Consider the following 26,344-nt stretch of genomic DNA (forward strand, 5'->3'; position numbering starts at 1 on the left):
GAACCTAAAGACAAAAGCATTGAAAACTTAATTATAGTTATAGAACAGAATGAAAATATTACAAACCTTGACAAGGTAAATACAATAATATAATAAAAACTGGAATGCAGAACAATGGGAGTAAAAAGTAGGAGGCATTAAATCATCATATATCATAGCAGAACATCTAAAAATACTATCTCAGGTTGTTGAATCAGGAACAGAAATGTATTGCTTTAAAGTCTTAATGGTAATATCAGAGGTTAAAACAAGAGTGTAAAGTGAGGCTAGAAGTAGAAGGAGAGATGATTTTAAATTTTACTTTGGAGCCTTATGAACATTTTTAATTTTTTATAATATGAGCAGATATTATTTTAGTGTTTATTTTCATTTTAATTACTCACCATTTTAGAATGGTGAGCTCCTCTAGCTTATGAGCGCCAGGACCCAGACCTACCCACCATCCTGTTGGCACCAGTACTGGGATGCCTCAGGCCAAGTAGCTAGCTGGGAAGGGATACAGCACCACCAGTAGGCTGGCTGTCTGCCTTAGGACCCCGTAATCCCCTAGCCCACCCACCAGAATGCCCAGGACCAGGCCCCGCCAACCTGCGCACCTGCACTAGCCCTGGGACCCCCAAGACCCGCAGCCAGCTGATATTACTTGGCCACAGCCACTAGGAGGTCAACACCAGCTCTGAGATACCTTGGGCCCCTCAGCCAGCCACCCCAGGAACCAACTCCACCCACAAGCAGGCAGACAACAGACCCAGGACCACTGCAACCCAGGAACCTGCCATGTCAGGACCCAGCCCACACACGAAGGAGCCAACACCAGCTCTGGGACACCCTGGGCCACTCAGCCAGCCCCAATTCCTAGAAACATACAATTTTCCAAGACTGAATCAGGAAGAAATAGAAAATATGAACAGACCAAACACCAGTAATAAAATTGAATCAGTAATATTAAAACTTCCAACAAACAAAATTTCAGGATCAGATGGCTTCATAGGCGAATTCTACCAAACATTTAGAGAAGAGTTAACACCTATCCTTCTCGAATTGTTTCAAAAAATTGCAAAGGAAGGAACACTTCCAAACTCATTCCACAAGGCCATGTATTATCCTGATACCAAAACCAGACAAAGAATCACTAAAAAGAAAATTATAGGCTAATACCACCGATAAACATAGATGCAAAAATCGTCAACAATAAATTAGCAAATCAATTTTAACAATACATTAAAAGGATCATACCCATGATCAAGAGGGATTTATCCCAGGGATGCAAGGATGTTTCAACATCTCCAAATCCATCAGTGTTATATACTACATTAATATATTGAAAAATAAAAATCATATGATCATCTCAATAGATGCAGAAAAAGATTTTGACAGAATTCAACATCCATTTATGATAAAAAAAAAACTCTCCAGAGAGTGGGCATAGAGGGAATATACCTCAACATAATAAAGGCCATATATATGACAAGCCCACAGCTAACATCATACTCAATGGTGAAAATCTGAAAGCATTTCCTCTAGGATCTGGAACAAGATAAAGATGCCCACTCTTGCCACTTTTACTCAACATAGTATTGGAAGTCTTAGCCACAACAATCAGACACGAAGAAGAAATTAAAAGAATCAAAATTGTAAAGGAAGAAGCAAAACCGTCATGTTTGCAGATGACATAATACTATACATAGAAAATCCTAAAGATGCCACCAAAAAACTACTGGAACTCATCAATGAATTCAGTAAAGTTGTAGGATACAAAATTAATATGCAAAAATCTGTTGCATTTCTATATACTAACAATGAACTATCGGGAAGAGAAATCAAGAAAACTATCCCATTTGCAATCACATTGAGAAGAATAGAATATCTAGAAATAAATCTAAGGAGGTAAAAGACCTGTATTCAGAAGATTATAAGACACTGATGAAAGAAACTGAAGATGACAGAAACAGATAAAAAAATATACCATGATCATGGACTGGAATAATTAATATTGTTAAAATGACCATACTACCCAAGGCAATCTACAAATTCAATGCAATATCTATCAAAATACCAATGGTATTTTTCACAGAATTAGAACAAATAATTCTAAAATTTGTATGGAAACACAAAAGACCTCAAATAGTCAAAACCTTCTTCAGAAAGAAGAAAAAGCTGGAGGTATCATGCTCCCTGATTTCAAACTATTACGCAGAGCTACAGTAATCAAAACTGTGTGGTACTGGCACAAAAACAGACATGTAGATCAATGGAATAGAATAGAGACCCCAGAAATAAACTCACATTTATATGGGCAATTAATCTACAACAAAGGAGGCAAGAATATACTGTAGGAAAAAGACAGCCTCGTCAATAAATGGCATTGGAAAAACTAGACAGCTACATGCAAAACAATCAAACTGGACTACTTCCTCACACCATACACAAGAATAAATTCAAAATGGATTAAAAACTTAAATGTAAGACCTGAAACCATAAAACTTCTAGAAAAAAAACATAGGCTATATGCTCTTTGACATCAGTCTTAGTAATATTTTTTTGGACCTGTCTCCTCAGGCAAGGGAAACAAAATCAAAAATAAACAAATGGGACTACATCAAACTAAAAAGCTGTTGCACAGCAAAGGAAACTATCAACAAAATGAAAAGGCAGCCTATTGAATGGAAGATATCTGCAAACAATAAATCTTTTAACAGGTTAAAGCCAAAATATACGAAGAACTGATACAACTCAACATTAAAATAAAATAAAAAAAAGAGAGAACAAGATTGAAAAATGGGCAGAGGACCTGAATAGACATTTTTCCAAAAAGACATACAGATGGCCAACAGATCCATGAAAAGATGCTCACCATCACTATTGAAAATCAAAACCACAATGAGATATTACTTCTCACCAGTCAGCACAGTTATTATCAATAAGACAACAAATAGCAAGTGTTGGTGAGGATGTGGAGAAAAGGAAACCCTTGTTCACAGTTGGTGGAATGTAAATTGGTGCAGCCTCTGTGGAAAACAATATGGAGATTCCTCAAAAAATTTAAAATTGAACAACCATATCATCCAGCAATTCCACTCCTGGATATTTATCCAAAGAAAATGAAAATACTAATTAGAAAAGATATATGCACCCTTATGTTCCTTGCAGCATTTTATATATATATATATATATATATATATATATATATATATATATATATATATATATATATATACACACATAACTCAGCTATAAACTGAGCTATAAGAAAAGAATGTATATAACTCAGCTATAAACTCAGCTATAAAAAAAGAATGAAATCTTGCCATTTGCAACAACATGGATGGACCTAGAGGGTATTATGCTAAGTGAAATAAGTCAGACAGAGAAAGACACAGAATCACTGTGTGATTCCATTTATATGTGCAATCTAAAAGACAAATGAACAGACATAACAAAACAGAAATGGAGTCATAGATACAGAGAACAAACAGGTGGTTGCCAGAGGGTAGGGGGATGAGGGAAGGAGAGAAGTAGGTGAGGGAGACTAAGATGTACAAACTTCCAGCTGCAAAATAAATGAGTCATGGGTATGAAATGTACATTGGGGAATATAATCAATAATTACGTAATATCCTTTTATTGTGACTGACAGTAACTAGACTTACCATGATGATCATTTTGAAATGCACAGAAATATCAAATCACTATGTTGCATAACAGGAACTAACATAGTGTTGTAGGACAAATATACTTGAAAAACAAACAAACTCATCGGTTGCCAGGGGTGGGAGGTAGGGGAAGGGGGAATTGGATGAAGGCAGTCAAAAGGTACAAACTCCCAGTTAAAAGACAAATAAATCCTAGGGATGTGATGTACAACATGATAAGTATAATGAACGCTGCCGTATGTTATACGGGACAGCTGTTAAGAGAGTAAATCCTGAGAGTTCTCATCACAAGGAAAAAATTTTCTATTTCTTTAATTTTGTATCTATACGAGATGATGGATGCTCACTAAACTTATTGTGTAATCATTTCACAATGTATGTAAGTCAAACCATTATGCTCTACTTATACAGTACTGTTTAGCGATTATATCTCCATAAAACTGGAAAAAAAGAGAGAACCAGGATGAGGACGTGAATTATAGGGATTTTGATCCTGACTTGCTACAGTGAAGAACTGTCAAACAATTAAGACTGCACAGAGGAGGTGGACCTCCTGTGAGTTCCCTGCCTCTGGAGGAGTTCAAGGGAAGGCTGGGCACTAGCTAGACAGGGACATTTTAGAGATGATTCTTATTTCAAATAGAGAGTTAGATGATCTAGATTCTAAAAGACCTTAGGGTCACTTCCAACATTGTGATTCTATGATTATAAAGAGATCTTTAACTTCTTTAGTAATTTATCCTGTCTGATTATTTCTCACTTCCAGGAACTCTTTCCATATGTCTGTACTCTTAAAATAACCATACATTTAGTTTAATCCCTAGATAAAAGTAAATAACTAGGAAAAGGAAATTAAAACACTGAGCATCAATTATGTGCTGGGCTTGTCTTGAGTACCATATGTAGATTACATCATTCAATCCTAACGATAACTGTAAGAGGTAGATCATTAAATTATTTTCCCATTTTACATACAAGAAACTGAAGTTCAAAGAGGTAAAGTCATATGCCTCAGATCACACAGCCAAATGATTCTGGAGCCTATATTAAAAACCCAAGAGCCTCGCCTCTGAGCCACCCTGCTCAGTGTGTCTCTCGTAGCCTCTCCCCTCTTACACACTCTGCTATAGACAACAAACCAAGAAAGCAGAAGAGACATCCTTCCAAACCAAGCCTGCTGACTCCAAAACCAATATTCTTTCCTAGCTTCAATTCTGGCCAATAGAATTAAGGAAAATGTGAACAGTGTGAAGGAAAATAAGCTATTTTAAATCCATTACGTAAGTTTAATTTCTGATTCACTGATTGAAATGTCTGGTCTATAGGAAATGTGTGTGGCTAATGTAGATAAAGTGACTACTTTTCTCAGCATTAGATTATTTAGAGACAACAGCAACAAAAAAAGGTGCCAATCTATAAAAGTTTTTAAAACGTACTGCAATTTTAACTATTAAAGATTGTCAAATAATATATTATCCATATGTATAATAAATCACCTGGATTTTTATTTGGGAATTTTCATAAAGTAACTTAAAAAAAATCATTAAGATAATAAGAAAAGCTGAGTTTGGTAGAAACAGCACCCCAGCCCTGCAGATACTTCTACCTCAGCAGTCATTCTGGACTTTTAATAAAGTAAGTTTCCAACCTCAAAAACAGAGCTTTAGAAAGCATTATGAAAACTCTCCCTGAGAACATTAATGTGCCAGCAAAACCACTTAACAGTGTTTTTCAGTAGTAAATCTTTGGAGTCATAATCCCATGAATGAGCACTTTATTAAAGACCTCAAATTTTTTATTGCCCATATTTTTTTAATAATTTGTATTATTTTGGCAGGAACTTGATCCCAATGTGAATGTGTTTCACAAGTCTGAACAATGTTGCATCATCAGTCATTTACAAGTAAAGACACATATAAGAAGAGGAATAAGTTCTGTATTTTTAATGTGCTCTTGCAATACATTGTCATTTCCTACTGCTCATCTCCAGAAAAGTCTGAGAGTCTTAAACTTCACCAAGAAGGTTTACTTATAGGTAGAATATTGAAAGTGTAATTTTCAAATAATTTTATGTATATGTTAAGACAAAGCAAATGAGTAAATATTATTGTTAGGATCCAAAAGATACTAATATAAAGTTAAAAGATATTAATTTATTAATAAATTAATTAATTTTAAATTTTTTAAATTAATTTTTAATTAATTAATTTTAATTAAAAGTAATATTCTAATTAACTCTAGAATATTACTTTTAATTAAAAATACCAGTATTAATTTATTACTAAAAAAAGTATTTCTAGCTCTGTCCACTGAAAGCAATGACACCCCAATAGCAATGAGCACACCTAAAGCCTGAATCTTGGTTTCTAAGCACCATTCCCCAGTAAAAGGAGCCAAAGCTCCATAGAGAATAGGTTGCTTTTAGTTCTGTGGTCTGAAAATTGAGCCTAAGATATCATCTTCTGTCAAAAGGCAAGGAAGCATTGAAAGACTAAAGGAGTCAGGTTATAAGGTCCCAGAGACCATCTTGTAGGGACTCGTCCTGGCCAAACATGGAGGATTGGAAAGCCAAAAGGAGAATAATTGATTATAACATATTAAGTATCAATAAATAAAAATCCATGTGTCCATAGAATTGAAAATAAAAGGTAAGAAAACAAAAAGCTTTTCTTTATGTAAGAATGTCAACTAATAAGTAGAAGGAAGGATGAAATTAGAATATTACCACTTTGCCACCCCTGATGTAAGTTAATCCAGAAAAGAATCAATGGATGATGACATCACTAGGTCAACTTGATGCGGAACAGAAATAACCTGCCAATGATCACCCCACAGATACCTTACTTAACTGCAGGGGAAAAAAAATGCACCTTTACACTAAAGATATGGGCAATCAAACTTAGTTTCAGCAACAATGGAAAAATCTAACACTATCTGCTTCTAATGCAATGCAATATGAAGTATACAACTTTAGCTTTGAAATATTCTTGCCAAAAAGGTTTAACCTGGGGACTTCCCTGGTGGCGCAGTGGTTAAGAATCCGCCTGCCAATGCAGGGGACAGAGGTTCAATCCCTGGTCCAGGAAGATCCCACATGCTGCAGAGCAACTAAGCCCGTGCGCCACAACTACTGAGCCCACATGCCACAGCTACTGAAACCCATGTGCCTAGAGCCTGTGCTCCACAACAAGAGAAGCCACCACAATGAGAAGCCCACTCACCACAACAAAGAGTAGCCCCTGCTCACCACAGCTAGTGAAAGCCCATGTGCAGCAACAAAGGCCCAGCGCAGCCAAAAATTAATTAATTCATTAATTTTTTGTGAAAAAAGGTTTAACCTGAATCCAATACAGCCCCTAGATCCAACTTTAAGTGTACAGGGCATAGATAAGCAAGTTAAATAACATCTTGAAGAAACAATCAGACTACTGCTCTGTACTCTGTACAAGTCAATAATATTTTTTGAAAAACTATAAAAGGTTAAACATAACAAATAAATGCAATGAATGAAGCTAGACTGAGCCCCAATTTGGGAAAGAAAACAGCTATAAAAGACATTCTTGTAGAAAATGATGAAATTTGAATGTCAATATTAGATGGTTATTGATTATCTATTGCTGTGTAACAAATTAGCCCAAACTTAGTGGTTTAACACAACAAACATTTATTATCTCACAGCACTATGGGCCAGAAATCTGGGACTGACTTAGCTGGGTGTTTCTTGATCAAGGTCTCTCAGAAGGTTATAGTCAAGCTGTTGACCAGGGCTACTGTCATCTCAAGATCATCTGAAGGAGGATCCACTTCCAAGCTCACTCACATGGTAGCTGATAGGCCTCGGTTCCTGGGCACCTGGGCCATGCAGCTGGCTACCTGAGTGCCCCACCACATGACAGCTGGTGTTCCTCAAAAGCAATGATGCAAGGGAATTCAAGAGAGTGTATCTAAGACAAAAGCCACAGTGTTTTCATAACCCAACCTCATAAGTGAGATCCCACCACTTCTGACATATTCCACTCACTGGAAGTGAGCCAATTCATCCAGCCCACAAGGGGAGGGGGATTAAATTCCACCTCTTAAGGAGTACAAAAAACTTGTGGGTCTGATAACCTCCAAGGATGATATTGTGGCATTGCTGTTGACTTTTAGATGTGATAATGATATTGTGATTATGTACGGTAATGTCCGTATTCTTAGAATATATATGCTGCTGTAGTCAGAAACAATACATACGATGTCTAAACCTATTTTGTGTGTGTGTGTGTGTGTGTGTGTGTGTGTGTATACAAAGTAATAAAGCAAATACAGCAAAATGCTAACAACTGTTGCATTTGGGTGGGTAATAAATGGATGTTCATTGTATTCCTTTCTATACATGTTTGAAATTTTTTGTAAGAAAAATTTGAAGAAAAATAATTGAGTTATTTGAATTGTGTCCCTTCAAAATTCGTATGTTGAAGCCCTAGCATCCAACGTGATGGTGTCTGGAGATGGGACCACTGAGAGGTAATTACATTTAGATGAGGTCACTAAATGTAATTACCTCCCAGCCTCCAGAACTATGAGAAATAAATGTCTGTTTTTTAAGCCACCCAGTATATGGCATTTTATTATGATAGCCAAAGGAGACTAAGACAAGGTGCTCAAATGATTGAAGTGACTTGATAACAGTGATAAAATTTTTACTCATTTCACAAAGTTAATGTGACAGAAGAAGAAATCCAGTGGTAAGAAGGGCTTTTGATACAGAGAATTGGGGGGAAATAGAAATTATTATCATTACTGTGGATCACTTTCATATTCCAACTTCCCATCTCACCTCAGCTTGGCAGTGAGGTCACTGTAGACCTGGAAGACCTAAGAGATGATCCCACAAAGATGGCTCCTTCTACTGTATCCCGCCAACTCCAGAACCCCCGTCACAGCCTGTGGGACACCACTGAACCCTCACCCTTCATGGAGCCTCTCTTTTTCAGCATTAGTCATTCCTTAATTTTAAACTCCATCTCCTTTACTCTTCAGTGTTCTCCTATGTATTTTATTAACTGATTGCACTAGCTCACTTTTGCTTTTGGAAATTAATTGTTATTATTAATCCCATAATTAGTTTCCTTGACACAAAATTTTAAAAATATAATTAAAGGATTATATAGTGTTAAAAAAATACAGTATTAATTCCCATGCTCAAACAGGCTCCAGCTAATTTAAAAGGTAAAGCAATTCATTGGATAAATAGAAGTTTGGAATTAAGAGTCACTTCCCTTTGGCAATATCTCTCAAAATTACAAACCCCATATCCTTTGACCCAGCAAGTCTACTTCTAGGATTTTTGTCTTGCTGATATAGTCTCACATATGAGAACTGATAGATTATTCATAGCAGCCTTGTGTATAATAGTGTGTAGTGTCTTACCAATTTTTTTAAAAGTAAATAAAAAGAAAAACATAGAGGTGCAGAGTATTTTGACATTTGTGTTAAAAATAAATAAAAAGAATATGCATATATATATGTAGAATATTTCTAGAAAGGTATATAAGAAATTGTTAACAGGTTGCCTCTAGAGAGACCAACTGGGTGGCTGAGGGGAAGGGATTGGGGGATAACTTCTCATCACATTCCCCTGTGTCCATTTAGAATTTTGTATCTTGTGAACGTATTACCTATTTGTTCAAAAATTAATTTAAAAATTTTGTAATCCTTACAGTTTAACCAAATAAGACGTATTAGCTACAAACTTTTTACTTTGAAGTGTTTTGTATTTCTTTTTTTCTAATTAGAAAAAAACTGTATCCAATGGCCAGATCAGGTCACTGACGCCCATGGAGCCCCAGCCCTCCTGCTGAGAGGAGCCTTTGAAATTGCAGTCAATAACACTAGTGTGCTCATCCACAGCTGGTTTTCAATTTCTGCTTCATAAACACGCTCCACATACTGTACCTGGTTCAGCTTGTCTTTCTCTTCAACGCAGGAGGCAGCTTTTTGCTGCTCTCTGTTTACTTCTGAAGCCAGCCTCGTGATTGTTTCTCCGCTAGCTTTTGCCTCCATCTCATGGACATTTTTAGTCTCTTCAAGAGTAACAATTTGTCCTTTCACGAATGCGTTTTCCTTGCACAGCTCTCCAAGCTGAAGAGAAAGCAATTACAGCTGTCCCGTAAAAATTAATAATTTCATACCACTCTAAGCAATTCTGATCTATAAACCCCAATGATCACATTATCACATGAAAACAGGAAAAGAGCTATCCCTCCATCCACTCAAAAGATAACTTTTTCAAAGGCAGCCTCTAAATGCTCTTGTTATGTGCAGACCCAGTGGTCAAATTAAAATTAATCAAAAGGTAGCTACGAGGCAACAATGATGAGAGTTCAGCCAAAAGCTCCCAGAAGAACAAGCATCAGCAAGCCCCTGGCTGCTAAATACTCAAGGGCCGGTGATGTTTCTACAGTTACAGCAGGCAAGGAAGCAAGGGCGTTCTATTCAGTCCACATCCACTGGCACCAACTGCCTGCAAGGTGTTACCTGGCACAGGGTGGGGACATACAGAGAAGAAAGCAGGACTCTTTTTTTTTTTTAATTAATTAATTTATTTATCTATATATTTTTGGGTGTGTTGGGTCTTCGTTTCTGTGTGAGGGCTTTCTCTAGTTGCGGCAAGCGGGGGCCACTCTTCATCGTGGTGCGCGGGTCTCTCACTATCGTGGCCTCTCTTGCTGTGGAGCACGGGCTCCAGACGCGCAGGCTCAGTAGTTGTGGCTCACGGGCCTAGTTGCTCCATGGCATGTGGGAATCTTCCCAGACCAGGGCTCGAACCCGTGTCCCCTGCATTGGCAGGCAGATACTCAACCAGTGCGCCACCAGGGAAGCCCAGGACTCTCTTTTTTAAAAAAAGAAAATCCTTCTTATTAATATAAGCATAGAAAAATCCTGAATAACATGCTCAAACAATGTATTCGAGTGGTTAGCTGGGAGAATAAGACTTGTATGATTTACAAGGAGGGAAAATAAAACCAACCAGGCTCCTTGGCCCCAGGGAAACAGCCACGAAGACAGCTCAAGGATGCCTGTAGAAAGACCTGAAACCCCTCATGACAGGGTCAGCATTTGTGTTAGGACCATCAGGGGAAGTGACGTATCTTTTAGCCTCAGCAATTTGCCAACATGGTGCCCTGCTCCTGACTCAGTGCCGTTCCCTCTCTCTCGAACACTTTTCCTCATATTTGTATCTTCCTCTCCAACATCCTTTCAAAGTCCCCATCTCAGAGGGGCACTCCTCGGCCAGTCTACCTAAAGTAGCATCCCATGCCTCTAGCCTGCTTCACTCTCTTTCCCCATATCCTGATTTGTTATTCTTCTTTGCACCTTTTACTACATGGGGTAATACTGGATATTTGTTTATTTCCTCAGCATCTTTAACCACAACAATGGAAGCTCTAGGAGGGCACAGACTCAGTCTTGTCTCATTCACTGCTGTATCCCAGCACCCAGAACAGTGTCTAGCATCCCGTAATCACTCACTAAATGTATGGGAAATGGATGAATGAATGTCAAATAAGGAATCCCTTCTTTTCTACTGTTTCCTTAGAGTGTGTGTGTACATGTGGTTATAAGGGCAATAAAAGTAAGGGAATGGCTTTGAAATTGCAGTGGTTTTGTTCACCTTCTCAGGGGAACACCTAGTGAGTGTTCAAGACAGTAGCCTTTTTGCTCTTGGCCAGTGAGATTTTTGGGTTTGTTTTTTTTTTTTAAGACAGGGACCTCCTCAGGTGATTGGGATGCTAAAACTCTAGGGTCCCAGTACCTGTTTAAAATATAGGTTATATTATCATTCAGGTATGGTGAGGCCAACAGATCAGGAGACACTGAAACTGTGTTACTCACAGTTTCTGAGAGGAAGGGGCACACCATGCCATGCAGGGCCACCCAGGGAGCACCAGGGCTGGTCAGGAGACAGAGAGAGCCAGGAGAAAACATGTTTGCCACAGGAAGGAATGGGTGAGGCAGGGTAAGCAAGCTTAGAATTGCCTAGTTTGCGTAATTTCAGTGGGTTCTGGAGTGTAGGCGCCATCTCTAGTGGTCTGGCACCTGACCCTGGGGTGATTAGTTGGATAGCGGCCCAGAGTATAAAAGCCTGATAGAAGAAGCGGCTGGGGTATGGGCTCTGTATTGGTTGTTGGTTTGCATATGAAAGCTGTGCACCCAGGAGAGTCATTTACTAGGAATTGGCTAATCCTGGGACCCAGTCTTTCCTGGGTCAGCAAGGCCCCAGATGTCAAAGCATTCGAAGTACAGACTATAAAAAGGCAAGATTAATACAGTATTAACACCCAGATTAGCACCTGGAGATTGTCTCTGATGAGGGAAAGGGTGCCGGCAAGAAGAAGCTTCTTAATTTCCTTTTCTTTTCCCCACCACTTGGCTTTAAAGATAACCCCCCAAACGACAATGTGAAGTGGACTTTTCCTGCCAGGCTCCTGGTCACATGTTAGCAACAGGGAAGGGGAGGAGCTGAATCCAGCACCTTGAGGGTATCAGACAGACCCCAGGCCTGAGCGACCAAAACCCTTGAGTGAGGTGGAACTTCCTGAAGCAAAATGTTATCATTTCGCCGCTTTCACAGAGTTCACGGGGGACGCTTACTAATAACCCACTGAGGGGAGGCCTTTAAGAATGGCTGCATCGGGCTTCCCTGGTGGCACAGTGGTTGGGAATCTGCCTGCCAATGCAGGGGACACGGGTTCGAGCCCTGGTCTGGGAAGATCCCACATGCCGCGGAGCAACTAGGCCCGTGAGCCACAACTACTGAGCCTGAGCGTCTGGAGCCTGTGCTCCGCAACAAGAGAGGCCGCGATAGTGAGAGGCCCGCGCACCGCAATGAAGAGTGGCCCCCGCTTGCCGCAGCTAGAGAAAGCCCTCGCACAGAAACGAAGACCCAACACAGCCAAAAATTAATTAATTAATTAACTAATTTTAAAAAATAAATAAATACGGGAGTCCATGTATTTAAAAAAAAAAAAAAAAGAATGGCTGCATCCCCAGTGGTCACTGCAGTGCTGTTTACAATAGCCAAGACATGGAAGCAACCTAAATGTCCATCAACAGATGAATGGATAAAGAAGATGCGGTACATATACACAATGGAATACTACCCAGCCACAGAAAAGAATGAAATAATGCCATTTGCAGCAACATGGATGGACTTGGAGATTATGATACTAAGTGATGTAAGCCAGACAGAGAAAGAAAAATATCATATGCTATCGCTTATATGTGGAATCTAAAAAAAAAATTATCCAAATGAACTTATGTACAAAATAGAAATAGACCCACAGACATAGAGAACAAACTTATGGTAACCAAAGGGGGAAGGGGGGGAGGGATAACTTAGGAGTTTGAGGCTAACATATACACGCTACTATATATAAAATAGACAACCAACAAGAATCTACTTTATAGCACAGGGAACTATACTCAATAATTATAACTTATAACTTATAAGGGATAACTTATAACTTATAACTTATAAGGGAAAAGAATCTGAAAAAGAATATATATATAATACATATATATATATATTACTGAATCATATGTATATGAATCACTTTGCTGTACACCTGAAACTAACACAACATTGTAAATCAACTATACGTCCATTTAAATAAATATATAAATATTTTTTTAAAAAAAAGAATGGCTGCATGGAAATCTATCAGGAAGCAAGGATATGAAAGGTTTATAAATGAGCAAAGATATGGTGTCCATTCAAATACCTTCAGGCTCTCTAATGAATCACTACAGTCCAGGTAGTGATATAATTAATTTCCATCTCAATGGCAACCTACCATTAAAGTAGGATTTTTATTTATTTGGCTTTAGTGTAAAATTAAAAAGTACTTTAGAGATAATCTTAACCTTATGCTCAAAAAGTATCCCAAAAATGACACACAGCTGGTTTTGGTTTTGGTTGTGTGTGTGTATGTGTTTCTGTCTGTACTAAAACAAACAAACAAAAATCTTCCTAAAACAAATCATTAAAATGAATAATTAGTTGTATTTGACAACCTAAATACATTTTAGACAAAACAATCAATCCCTTCTGGAGAATAATTAATCTCAAATAATGCTAGAAAGGATCTTGGAATTGAGTCTCAGAGAGGTGATATGGTTTTTCCCAGGTCATGCAGTCAATTAATACTGTACTAGGGCTCCTGTCCTGTTCTCCTGCACCCCCAGACTCAACTACAGCTCTTCCTTTATGGCACACTTCAGAATGACCACTAAATGTATAGTCTTTTTAATCTTCATACAAATACCTTTAGAATTAAATCTTCATCTGATGCCTTTTCATTCTTCTTCCCTGGATCTAGGCAGTCATGAAGTTGAGTCAGAAATTCCTCATGTTTCCTGCAATTCTGTGAGACTTGATCCTTATTCTCCTCGTTTTCCTTTAAACATTTTCTGTCGGGCAAATAACAAATAAGTCAAGTTTTAACACCAAAGAAGATAACACTCGTCAAAGTTCAGAACTCAAGCTCTCTGTCGGGAAGTAACCAATAATCATTTCAACACAACACAGTTTCCCAGACACAGAGCACGATATCGTCTTGCAAGCCCAGTAAAAGAGGGAGAAAAGTGGAAACAACTCTGGGGCACGTACACTTTGCAGAAATGTAGGGAGATCTTTACGGCATCTTAGCAAGGGAGACAGATTATCTGCCTCCTGTTCCTGACATTTTAGGATCTGCAGAAGTGGAAGGTGGTTCTCTAGATCACACATGGATCCACGCAGCTGTGAGTCTCTGTTGTGGCTTCGTGGGGAAGAAAGAGAGTGGTGCTACATTGGGTCTAGAGACCATGCTTTGGTCACTACACAATGATCCATAAGGGTTACTTAGAGCTTTCCCTGGCTCATGGCCAAGCATAACTATAATAAAAAATACATCAGGGGGGATGAGGAAAGATGGCAGAAGAGTAAGACGCGGAGATCACCTTCCTTCCCACAGATACAGTAGAAATACATCTACAAGTGGAACTGCTCCTACAGAACACCCACTGAACGCTGGCAGAAAACGTCCGACCTCCAAAAAGGCAAGAAACTCCCCCCGTACTTGGGTAGGGCAAAAGAAAAAAGAAATAACAGAGACAAAAGAATAGGGACGGGACCTGCACCAGTGGGAGGGAGCCGTGAAGGAGAAAAGGTTTCCACACACTAGGAGCCCCTTCGCGGGCGGAGACTGCGGGTGGCAGAGGGGGGAAGCTTCGGAGCCACGGAGGAGAGCGCAGCCACAGGGGTGCGGAGGGCAAAGCGGAGAGGTTCCCGCACGGAGGATCAGTGCTGAGCAGCACTCACCAGCCCGAGAGGCCTGTCTGCTCACCCGCCGGGGCGGGCGGGGCTGGGAGCTGAGGCTCGGGCTTTGGTCGGATCCCAGGGAGAGGACTGGAGTTGGCGGCGTGAACACAGCCTGAAGGGGTTAGTGCGCCACAGCTAGCCGGGAGGGAGTCAAGGAAAAGGTCTGGAGCTGCCGAAGAGGCAAGAGACTTTTTCTTACCTCTTTGTTTCGCCGCGCGCGAGGAGAGGGGATTCAGAGCGCCGCCTAATCGAGCTCCAGAGACGGGCATGAGACGCTAGGGCTGCTGCTGCCGCCACCAAGAAGCCTGTGTGCGAGCACAGGTCACTCTCCACACCGCCCCTCCCGGGAGCCTGTGCAGCCCGCCACGGCCAGGCTCCCATGATCCGGGGACAACTTTCCCGGGAGAACGCACGGCGCGCCTCAGGCTGCTGCAACGTCACGACGCCTCTGACGCCGCAGGCTCGCCCCGCCTCCTCCGTACTGCTCCCTCCCCCCGCCTGAGTGAGCCAGAGCCCCCGAAGCAGCTGCTCCTTTAACCCTGTCCTGTCTGGGCGGGAACAGATGCCCTCAGGCGACCTACACGCAGAGGCGGGTCCAAATCCAAAGCTGAACCCCGGGAGCTGTGCGAACAAAGAAGAGAAAGGGAAATCTCTTCCAGCAGCCTCAGAAGCAGCGGATTAAAACTCCACAAACAACTTGATGTGCCTGCATCTGTTGAATACCTGAATAGACAACGAATCATCCCAAATTCAAGAGGTGGACTTTGGGAGCAGGATATATTAATTTTTCCCCTTTTCCTTTTTTTGTGAGTGTATATGTATATGCTTCTGGGTGAGATTTTGTCTGTATAGCTTTGCTTTATAATAGCTTTATTTTACTTCACTATATTATATCCTCTTTCTTTCTTTCTTTCTATTTTTCCTCCCTTTTACTCTGACCCGTGTGGATGAAAGGCTCTTGGTGCTCCAGCCAGGCATCAGGGCTGTGCCTCTGAGGTGGGAGAGCCAACTTCAGGACACTGGTCCACAAGAGACCTCCCAGTTCCACGTAATATCAAACGGCAAAAATCTCTCAGAGATCTCCATCTCAACATCAAGACCCAGCTTCACTCAACAACCAGCAAGCTAAAGTGCTGGACACCCCATGCCAAACAATTAGGAAGACAGGAACACAGCCCCATCCATTAGCAGAGAGGCTGCCTAAAATCATAATAAGGTCACAGACACCCCAAAATACACCACCAGATGTGGACGTGCCCACCAGAAAGACAAGATCCAGCCTCATCCACCAGAACTCAGGCACTAGTTCCCTCCACCAGGAAGCCTACACAGCCCACTGAACCAACCTTAGCCACTGGGGACAGATACCAAAAACAACGGGAACTACGAACCTGCAGCCTGTGAAAAGGAGACCCCAAACACAGTAAGATAAGCAAAATGAGACGCCAGAAAAACACACAGATGAAGGAGCAGGGTCAAAACACACCAGACCTAACAAATGAAGAGGAAATAGGTAGTCTACCTGAAAAAGAATTCAGAATAATGATAGTAAGGATGATCCAAAATCTTGGAAATAGAATAGACAAAATGCAAGAAACATTTAACAAGGACGTAGAAGAACTAAAGAGGAACCAAGCAATGATGAAAAACACAATAAATGAAATTAAAAATACTCTAGATGGGATCAATAGCAGAATAACTGAGGCAGAAGAATGGATAAGTGACCTGGAAGATAAAATGGTAGAAATAACTACTGCAGAGCAGGATAAAGAAAAAAGAATGAAAAGAACTGAGGACAGTCTCAGAGACCTCTGGGACAACATTAAACACACGAACATTCGAATTATAGAGGTCCCAGAAGAAGAAGAGAAAAAGAAAGGGACTGAGAAAATATTTGAAGTGATTATAGTTGAAAACTTCCCTAATATGGGAAAGGAAATAGTTAATCAAGTCCTGGAAGCACAGAGAGTCCCATACAGGATAAATCCAAGGAGAAACACGCCAAGACACATATTAATCAAACTATCAAAAATTAAATGTAAAGAAAACATATTAAAAGCAGCAAGGGAAAAACAACAAATAACACACAAGGGAATCCCCATAAGGTTAACATCTGATCTTTCAGCAGAAACTCTGCAAGCCAGAAGGGAGTGGCAGGATATACTTAAAGTGAAGAAGGAGAAAAACCTACAACCAAGATTACTCTACCCAGCAAGGATCTCATTCAGATTTGATGGAGAAATTAAAATCTTTACAGACAAGCAAAAGCTGAGAGAGTTCAGCACCACCAAACCAGCTTTACAACAAATGCTAAAGGAACTTCTCTAGGCAAGAAACACAAGAGAAGGAAAACACCTACAAAAACAAACCCAAAACATTTAAGAAAATGGGAATAGGAACATACATATCGATAATTACCTTGAATGTAAATGGATTAAATGCTCCCACCAAAAGACACAGACTGGCTGAATGGATACAAAAACAAGACCCATATATATGCTGTCTACAAGAGACCCACTTCAGACCTAGGGACACATACAGACTGAAAGTGAGGGGATGGAAAAAGATATTCTATGCAAATGGAAATCAAAAGAAAGCTGGAGTAGCAATTCTCATATCAGACAAAATAGACTTTAAAATAAAGACTATTACAAGAGACAAAGAGGGACACTATATAATGATCAAGGGATCGATCCAAGAGGAAGGTATAACAATTGTAAATATTTATGCACCCAACATAGGAGCACCTCAATACATAAGGCAAATACTAACAGCCATAAAAGGGGAAATCGACAGCAACACAATCATAGTAGGGGACTTTAACACCCCACTTTCACCAATGGACAGATCATCCAAAATGAAAATAAATAAGGAAACACAAGCTTTAAATGATACATTAAACAAGATGGACTTAATTGATATTTATAAGAAATTCCACCCAAAAACAACAGAATACACATTTTTCTCAAGTGCTCATGGAACATTCTCCAGGATAGATCATATCTTGGGTCACAAATCAAGCCTTGGTAAATTTAAGAAAATTGAAATTGTATCAAGTATCTTTTCCGACCACAATGCTATGAGACTAGATATCAATTACAGGAAAAGTTCTGTAAAAAATACAAACACATGGAGGCTACACAATACACTACTTAATAACGAAGTGATCACTGAAGAAATCAAAGGGGAAATCAAAAAATACCTAGAAACAAATGACAATGGAGACACGATGACCCAAAACCTATGGGACGCAGCAAAAGCAGTTCTAAGAGGGAAGTTTATAGCAATACAAGCGTTACCTCAAGAAACAGGTCTCGAATAAACAACTTAACCTTGCACCTGAAGCAATTAGAGAAAGAAGAACAAAAAAACCCCAAAGCTAGCAGAAGGAAAGAAATCATAAAGATCAGATCAGAAATAAATGAAAAAGAAATGAAGGAAACAATAGCAAAACTCAATGAAACTAAAAGCTGGTCCTTTGAGAAGATAAACAAAATTGATAAACCATTAGCCAGACTCATCAGGAGAAAAAGGGAGAAGACTCAAATCAATAGAATTAGAAATGAAAACGGAGAAGTAACCACTGACACTGCAGAAATACAAAGGATCATGAGAGATTACTACAAGCAACTCTATGCCAATAAAATGGACAACCTGGAAGAAATGGACAGATTCTTAGAAATGCACAACCTGCCAAGACTGAACCAGGAAGAAATAGAAAATATGAACAGACCAATCACAAGCACTGAAATTGAAACTGTGATTAAAAATCTTCCAACAAACAAAAGCCCAGGACCAGATGGCTTCACAGGTGAATTCTATCAAACATTTAGAGAAGAGCTAACACCCATCCTTCTCAAACTCTTCCAAAATATTGCAGAGGGAGGAACACTCCCCAACTCATTCTACGAGGCCACCATCACCCTGATACCAAAACCAGACAAAGATGTCACAAAGAAAGAAAACTACAGGCCAATATCACTGATGAACATAGATGCAAAAATCCTCAACAAAATACTAGCAAACAGAATCCAACAGCACATTAAAAGGATTATACACCATGATCAAGTGGGGTTTATTCCAGGAATGCAAGGATTCTTCAATATATGCAAATCAATCAACGTGATACATCATATTAACAAATTGAAGGAGAAAAACCATATGATCATCTCAATAGATGCAGAGAAAGCTTTCGACAAAATTCAACACCAATTTATGATAAAAGCCCTGCAGAAAGTAGGCATAGAGGGAACTTTCCTCAACATAATAAAGGCCATATATGACAAACCCACAGCCAACATTGTCCTCAATGGTGAAAAACTGAAACCATTTCCACTAAGATCAGGAACAAGACAAGGTTGCCCACTCTCACCACTATTATTCAACATAGTTTTGGAAGTGTTAGCCACAGCAATCAGAGAAGAAAAAGAAATAAAAGGAATCCAAATCGGAAAAGAAGAAGTAAAGCTGTCACTGTTTGCAGATGACATGATACTAAACATAGAGAATCCTAAAGATGCTACCAGAAAACTACTAGAGCTAATCAATGAATTTGGTACAGTAGAAGGATACAAAATTAATGCACAGAAATCTCTTGCATTCCTATACACTAATGATGAAAAATCTGAAAGTGAAATTAAGAAAACACTCCCGTTTACCATTGCAACAAAAAGAATAAAATATCTAGGAATAAACCTACCTAAGGAGACAAAAGACCTGTATGCAGAAAATTATAGGACACTGATGAAAGAAATTAAAGATGACACAAATAGATGGAGAGATATACCATGTTCTTGGATTGGAAGAATCAACATTGTGAAAATGACTCTACTACCCAAAGCAATCTACAGATTCAATGCAATCCCTATCAAACTACCACTGGCATTTTTCACAGAACTAGAACAAAAACTTTCACAATTTGTATGGAGACACAAAAGACCCCGAATAGCCAAAGCAATCTTGAGAACGAAAAATGGAGCTGGAGGAGTCAGGCTCCCTGACTTCAGACTATATTACAAAGCTACAGTAATCAAGACAGTTTGGTACTGGCACAAAAACAGAAATATAGATCAATGGAACAGGATAGAAAGCCCAGAGATAAACCCACGCACATATGGTCACCTTAACTTTGATAAAGGAGGCAAGCATATACAGTGGAGAAAAGACAGCCTCTTCAATAAGTGGTGCTGGGAAAATTGGACAGGTACATGTAAAAGTATGAAATTAGAACACTCCCTGACACCATATACAAAAATAAACTCAAAATGGATTAAAGACCTAAGTGTAAGGCCAGACACTATCAAACTCTTAGAGGAAAACATAGGCAGAACACCATATGACATAAATCACAGCAAGATCCTTTTTGACCCAGCCCCTAGAGAAATGGAAATAAAAACACAAATAAACAAATGGGACCTAATGAAACTTAAAATCTTTTGCACAGCAAAGGAAACCATAAACAAGACCAAAAGACAACCCTCAGAATGGGAGAAAATATTTGCAAATGAAGCAACTGACAAAGGATTAATCTCCAAGATTTACAAGCAGCTCATGCAGCTCAATAACAAAAAAACAAACAACCCAATCCAAAAATGGGCAGAAGACCTAAATAGACATTTCTCCAAAGAAGATATACAGATGGCCAACAGACACATGAAAGAATGCTCAACATCATTAATCACTAGAGAAATGCAAATCAAAACTACAATGAGGTATCATCTCACACCGGTCAGAATGGCAATCATCAAAACATCTAGAAACAATAAATGCTGGAGAGGGTGTGGAGAAAAGGGAACCCTCTTGCACTGTTGGTGGGAATGTAAATTGATACAGCCACTATGGAGAACAGTATGGAGGTTCCTTAAAAAACTAAAAATAGAACTACCATATGACCCAGCAATCCCACTACTGGGCATATACCCTGAGAAAACCATAATTCAAAAAGAGTCATGTACCAAAATGTTCATTGCAGCTCTATTTACAATAGCCAGGACATGGAAGCAACCTAAGTGTCCATCAACGGATGAATGGATAAAGAAGATGTGGCACATATATACAATGGAATATTACTCAGCCATAAAAAGAAATGAAATGGAGGTATTTGTAATGAGATGGATGGAGTTAGAGTCTGTCATACAGAGTGAAGTAAGTCAGAAAGAGAAAAACAAATACAGTATGCTAACACATATATATGGAATCTAAGGGAAAAAAAAAAAGGTCATGAAGAACCTAGTGGCAAGACGGGAATAAAGAAGACACAGACCTACTAGAGAATGGACTTGAGGATATGGGGAGGGGGAGGGGTGAGATGTGACAGGGTGAGGGAGTGTCATGGACATGTATACACTACCAAATGTAAAATAGATAGCTAGTGGGAAGCAGCCGCATAGCACAGGGAGATCAGCTTGGTGCTTTGTGACCACCTGGAGGGGTGGAATAGGGAGGGTGGGAGGGAGGGAGATGCAAGAGGGAGGGGATATGGGAACATATGTATATGTATAACTGATTCACTTTGTTATAAAGCAGAAACTAACACACCATTGTACAGCAATTATACTCCAATAAAGATGTTTAAAAAAAAAAAAAATTCAGAAGCAGGGAATGTGCCCACCCCTGGAAAAGAGAGGTGTTCAATTATCAGCAAAGATCACTATTAGTTTTTGCACATGCAGAATTTTTAAAGAGTATTGGAATGGGCCAATCAAGGAAAATCAGTCAATTTATGCTCTGCTGTGAATATTTTATTTCAAATCTCAGATAGGTTTGCTAAAATAGCACAGTCTATTTCTAATTCTTTAAATGTTAAAAACTAAGAGATCATAAAAAACAGACATATTTTAAAGGCAAATTAGGATCATTTCAATAATTTGGCATCATTTTTTAGTACCCTAGATAATAAACATGATTATTGCTTTCCCTTTTTACCATGTTGAGTGTTTACTGCAAATTCTTTCACGCTATTCAAAGATTAACAAAGCATGTAATTGCATATACTCAAAAGCATATCATATTTCTATTTAGAAAAAATGTATAACAATAAAAGACCAACATCAATATATCTCTAAGTTCTTACTTTCAGCGTATGAAAGGTAACATTTATTCAGTCTCTCTCACTCATTTAAGTCATAGTTAATGCTATGGCTCTGATTTATTTATGTATATGATTCTATACATTTAAGATTTCAGCCTTACTTCTCTGTTCCAGGAGTTTCTAAATTATTTCCACTTCTATTTGCATTTCACTTTGACCCAACAAAGTCCCAGGCATCTATCATAGAGACATAATCATATAAATGTGAAAATATGAATGCACATGGGTACTCATTGCATCTTGGTTTATAATAATTTTTTGAGTGGAACTAACCTAAGTGCCTAAAGGAAAGAGCAAAAAGAACTGGTTAAGTAAATTATGATATTAACAGGCAATGGAATATCACTGGCCATTAAAAATGATACAATGAAAGACTTTTTAAGTATTTACAACATATTATTCAGGAAAAATAGTTCACTACATGATGACATTTATGTACAACTGTCTGAAGATCTGTTCAACAAAATGTTAACTATAGCATTTCTGGAATCGTAAGGTTGTGAGTAATTTTAATTTTGGGGGGCACTTTATTATATCTTTTAAAACTTTCTTATAATGAATATATATCATTTTATTACTCATTTGTTTAATAAATATTTATTGGGCACTTACTATGCTACTTACTATGCTTAAAGGTGCTAAAGATACAGCAGTAAACAAAACAGATAAACATCCTTGCCCTCATGGGGCTTACATTCTAGTTGGGAAGATGGACAATAATCAAAAAATAAATGTATGTAAAATGTATAGTATATTATAAAAGGGCTGGAGACAAAAACAATTAAGCAGGAAAGGGAGTAAGAAACATTTGGGAGGAGTGGGGTGAAATTTTAGATGTAGTCGCTAAGATCAAGTTAGTGGCAATGGGAAGTTGTCAAAACTTAGATTTATTTGGACGGCAGAGATAGATGATGATATTTACTGAAGGATCAAGGAAAGAGAAACAAGGACGATCCAAGATTTTGGCCCTGATCAACTAGAAGAATGGAATTATCATTAAACGAGATTAGGAAAAGCACAGGAGGATTTTGTGGAAACACCAGGAGGTATTTTGGACATGTTCCGTTTGAGATGCCTGTTGGATATCCGCATGGAGATGCCCAGTAAGTCGTAAGATATGTGGGTCTTGAGCGCTGGGAAGAGGTCTAGGCTAGATCTAGAAACTACATGCTCGTGGGGGGTCACAAGCATGTAGATCATACTTTAAGTCATGAGACTGGATGAGAGTGAATTTAGATAGAAAGGAGAAGAGAGTCAAGGACTGAGCCCTGGGGCACTCCAGTACTTGGAAGTCAAGGAGATGAGGAGGACAAAGCAAGAGACTGTGACAGAACGGCTAGAAAGGTAAGATCAAAAGTGGGCACGCGCAGTGTCCTGGAAGCTAAAACGAGAAAGTGGTTCAGGGAGAAAAGCCAACTGTTGGCTCATGTACTGACTGGAAGGTCAAGTAAGATAGGACTGATCATTGAATTTGCAATGCGTGGTCACTGGTCACCTTAATGAGTGGCTTCAGTGGAGTAGATCTGAGAAAGGAGAGAAGTTGGTACAGTGAGCACGTATAAACACGTTCCAGCAGTTTGGCAGTACGTGGAAGGAGAGAAAGAGGACCAGAGCTGGAAGCACTGGGTTTTTGTTTTTACCTTTATAAGATGAAATAAGTAAAACAAGTATCAAGTATTTTATTAGTAAAGTGATTTAAGTTATTATACACAGAATTTTTAAAGTGTATCTTAAGAACAGGTAGCTCCTAATTTTATCTCAGTAATCACCTTTTGTCAGAACTAAGGGTAGGAAACCTAGATTTCCTGAGTTCTCTGCATAAACTGGCAATAAACCCTAATGAGGAGTGTCCAGGGTGGTCTGGGGTGTTCTGGGTTTCCGGGGTATTTTTATAACTAGCTTCTGAATAAACCCTTCCCCCTGTGCACTTCCACCACCTCCACTTAAACCTCTACTTAGGGCTTCGCTGGTGGCGCAGTGGTTGAGAATCTGCCTGCCAATGCAGGGGACACGGGTTCGAGCCCTGGTCTGGGAGGATCCCACATGCCGTGGAGCAACTGGGCCCGTGAGCCACAATTACTGAGCCTGCGCGTCTGGAGCCTGTGCTCCGCAGCAAGAGAGGCCGCGATAGTGAGAGGCCCACGCACCGCGATGAAGAGTGGCCCCCGCTTGCCACAACTAGAGAAAGCCCTCACACAGAAACGAAGACCCAACACAGCCATAAATAAATAAATAAATAAATTTTTAAAAAAATAGTAATAATAAAAATAATCTAAAAAAAAAAACAAAAAACCTCTACTTAGAGGAAATCTTCCAAATTGTATATATCTAAGAATTTGCAACCCTAATCAATAGGGCATAAACATGCTTAGGACAACGCCATGTTTGTTAAGATTCTTGATGACATTTAGAAATGAGCTTGGAAAAAATTTTCAAGACTCCAAAGATACGTGAGGTCAATGATTTTTTTTTCAAAAATGCAGGGGACACGGGTTCGAGCCCTAGTCCGGGACTAGACTCCACATGCTGCAAAGCAACTAAGCCCATGCACCACAACTACTGAGCCTGCACTCTAGAGCCCGCGAGCCACAACTACTGAGCCTGCATGCCACAACTACTGAAGCCCGTGCACCTAGAGCCCGAGCTCCGCAACAAGAGAAGCCACTGCAATGAGAAGCCCGCGCACGGCAACAAAGAGTAGCCCCCCTCGCCGCAACTAGAGAAAGCCTGCACACAGCAGCAAAGACCCAACGCAGCCAAAAATAAACTAATAAATTTATTTTTTTAAGTTTAAAAAAAAAAAGAAATTAGTATTTTAACACTAGGTCCACTGAGAAGTATATTGAAATATCCTCACTGCAATTTCTCGTCCAGTTCTACAACTTTCTTCTTTAACTCCTGGTTCTCCTTGATTGCAGACTGAGCTGTGATTTTAGTTCTAATTTTAGAAGTGGAGAGTGCCGCTGATTCTTCTTCTAGCTCCTGAACTCTGTCTCTCAAAGAGGTGGGGAGAGACGATTTTCTGGCATTGTTTTCTCTGTAGTTCTCCATTTCAGCTTTCAACTCTTGACAGGGAACTTCTTTGGAAAGCATCTTGGATCGCAGTTCTCGAAGCTAACATGGAAAAGAAGTAAAAAGAGGGAAAAGATGTCAATGGTATAAGTTGGAAGTACCTTGAAAAAACCCCAAAATCATAATTTAAAATGTCAATCTTTTATTCATGACTTCATCCGACTTTACTTTTTTTTTTCTTCATATTTGTTTCCATATTACCAGCTGGGAAATCATGCCTAAATAGTGGACTTCAGGGCTTCCCTGGTGGCACAGTGGTTGAGAATCTGCCTGCCAATGCAGGGGACACGGGTTTGAGTCCTGGTCTGGGAGGATCCCACATGCCGCGGAGCAACTAGGCCCGTGAGCCACAACTACTGAGCCTGCGCGTCTGGAGCCTGTGCTCCACAACAAGAGAGGCCACGATAGTGAGAGGCCCGCGCACCGCGATGAAGAGTGGCCCCCACTTGCCGCAACTAGAGAAAGCCCTCGCACAGAAACAAGGGCCCAACACAGCCAAATATATAAAAAAAAAAAAAAAAATAGTGGACTTCATAGTCTGTCTTTTTCAAAAAACAATTGAGCAATGTCTTGTGGTAATTGAGTCTCACTCAAGAGACATGTGTGGTGTATTTTGCAAAAAGCAATAAAATATTTTGCAATGAGAATTCATTTTCTAAATCGGTATTACTGCTATTGCTGCTCACGATGAAACAAGGAAGCTGCAAGGTAGGCTGGTTGTAATCTCATGGCCATAGCTGTTTCCCAAGTCAATACAGACTATGCGATATATCACAGCATTTCTCCCCCTGGCCTTCTGGACCCTTACTGTGGGTGATAAAGGAAAATAATACTCGGATTTCTGGAAAAAATATAGGAGAAAAGGAAAATCATTATAGGATTTACACAAAGGAAACATTTTAACTTTTATGAATTCTGTGGCATTAAAATGCTGAGCACAGTATGTGCCTTATTAAGCTACCAGATCCACCCCCATTAGAAAACTTTATGAATGCATCTATTTTTTTGGAACCGTAAGTATGCATGCATACATTTATTCACACACACACACACACACACACACACACACTATCAATTCATCTTTCAGTGGGATCCTGGCAGCCTAGTGAGAATGCTAGTTACCTCACAGGCAAGCCTAGGATTCCTTGGGGCCATCAGGCTATAAGCACAGTGATTCTACAG

The 26,344-nt window shown here is 39.5% G+C and overlaps 1 protein-coding gene across 1 annotated transcript in view; it reads right to left on the reverse strand.

Annotated features, from left to right (window-relative positions):
* CCDC170 (coiled-coil domain containing 170) overlaps positions 1-26,344 on the reverse strand; it is a 96,724-nt gene that overhangs the window by 38,073 nt on the left and 32,307 nt on the right. The window contains 3 exon segments of the mRNA XM_082475051.1: positions 9,591-9,776; positions 13,964-14,108; positions 24,948-25,204. Coding sequence (XP_082331177.1) covers positions 9,591-9,776; positions 13,964-14,108; positions 24,948-25,204 — 588 coding nt within the window.

The sequence above is a fragment of the Balaenoptera physalus genome (genome assembly GCF_965194825.1).
Source record: "Balaenoptera physalus genome assembly, chromosome: 9".
NCBI lineage: Eukaryota > Metazoa > Chordata > Mammalia > Artiodactyla > Balaenopteridae > Balaenoptera > Balaenoptera physalus.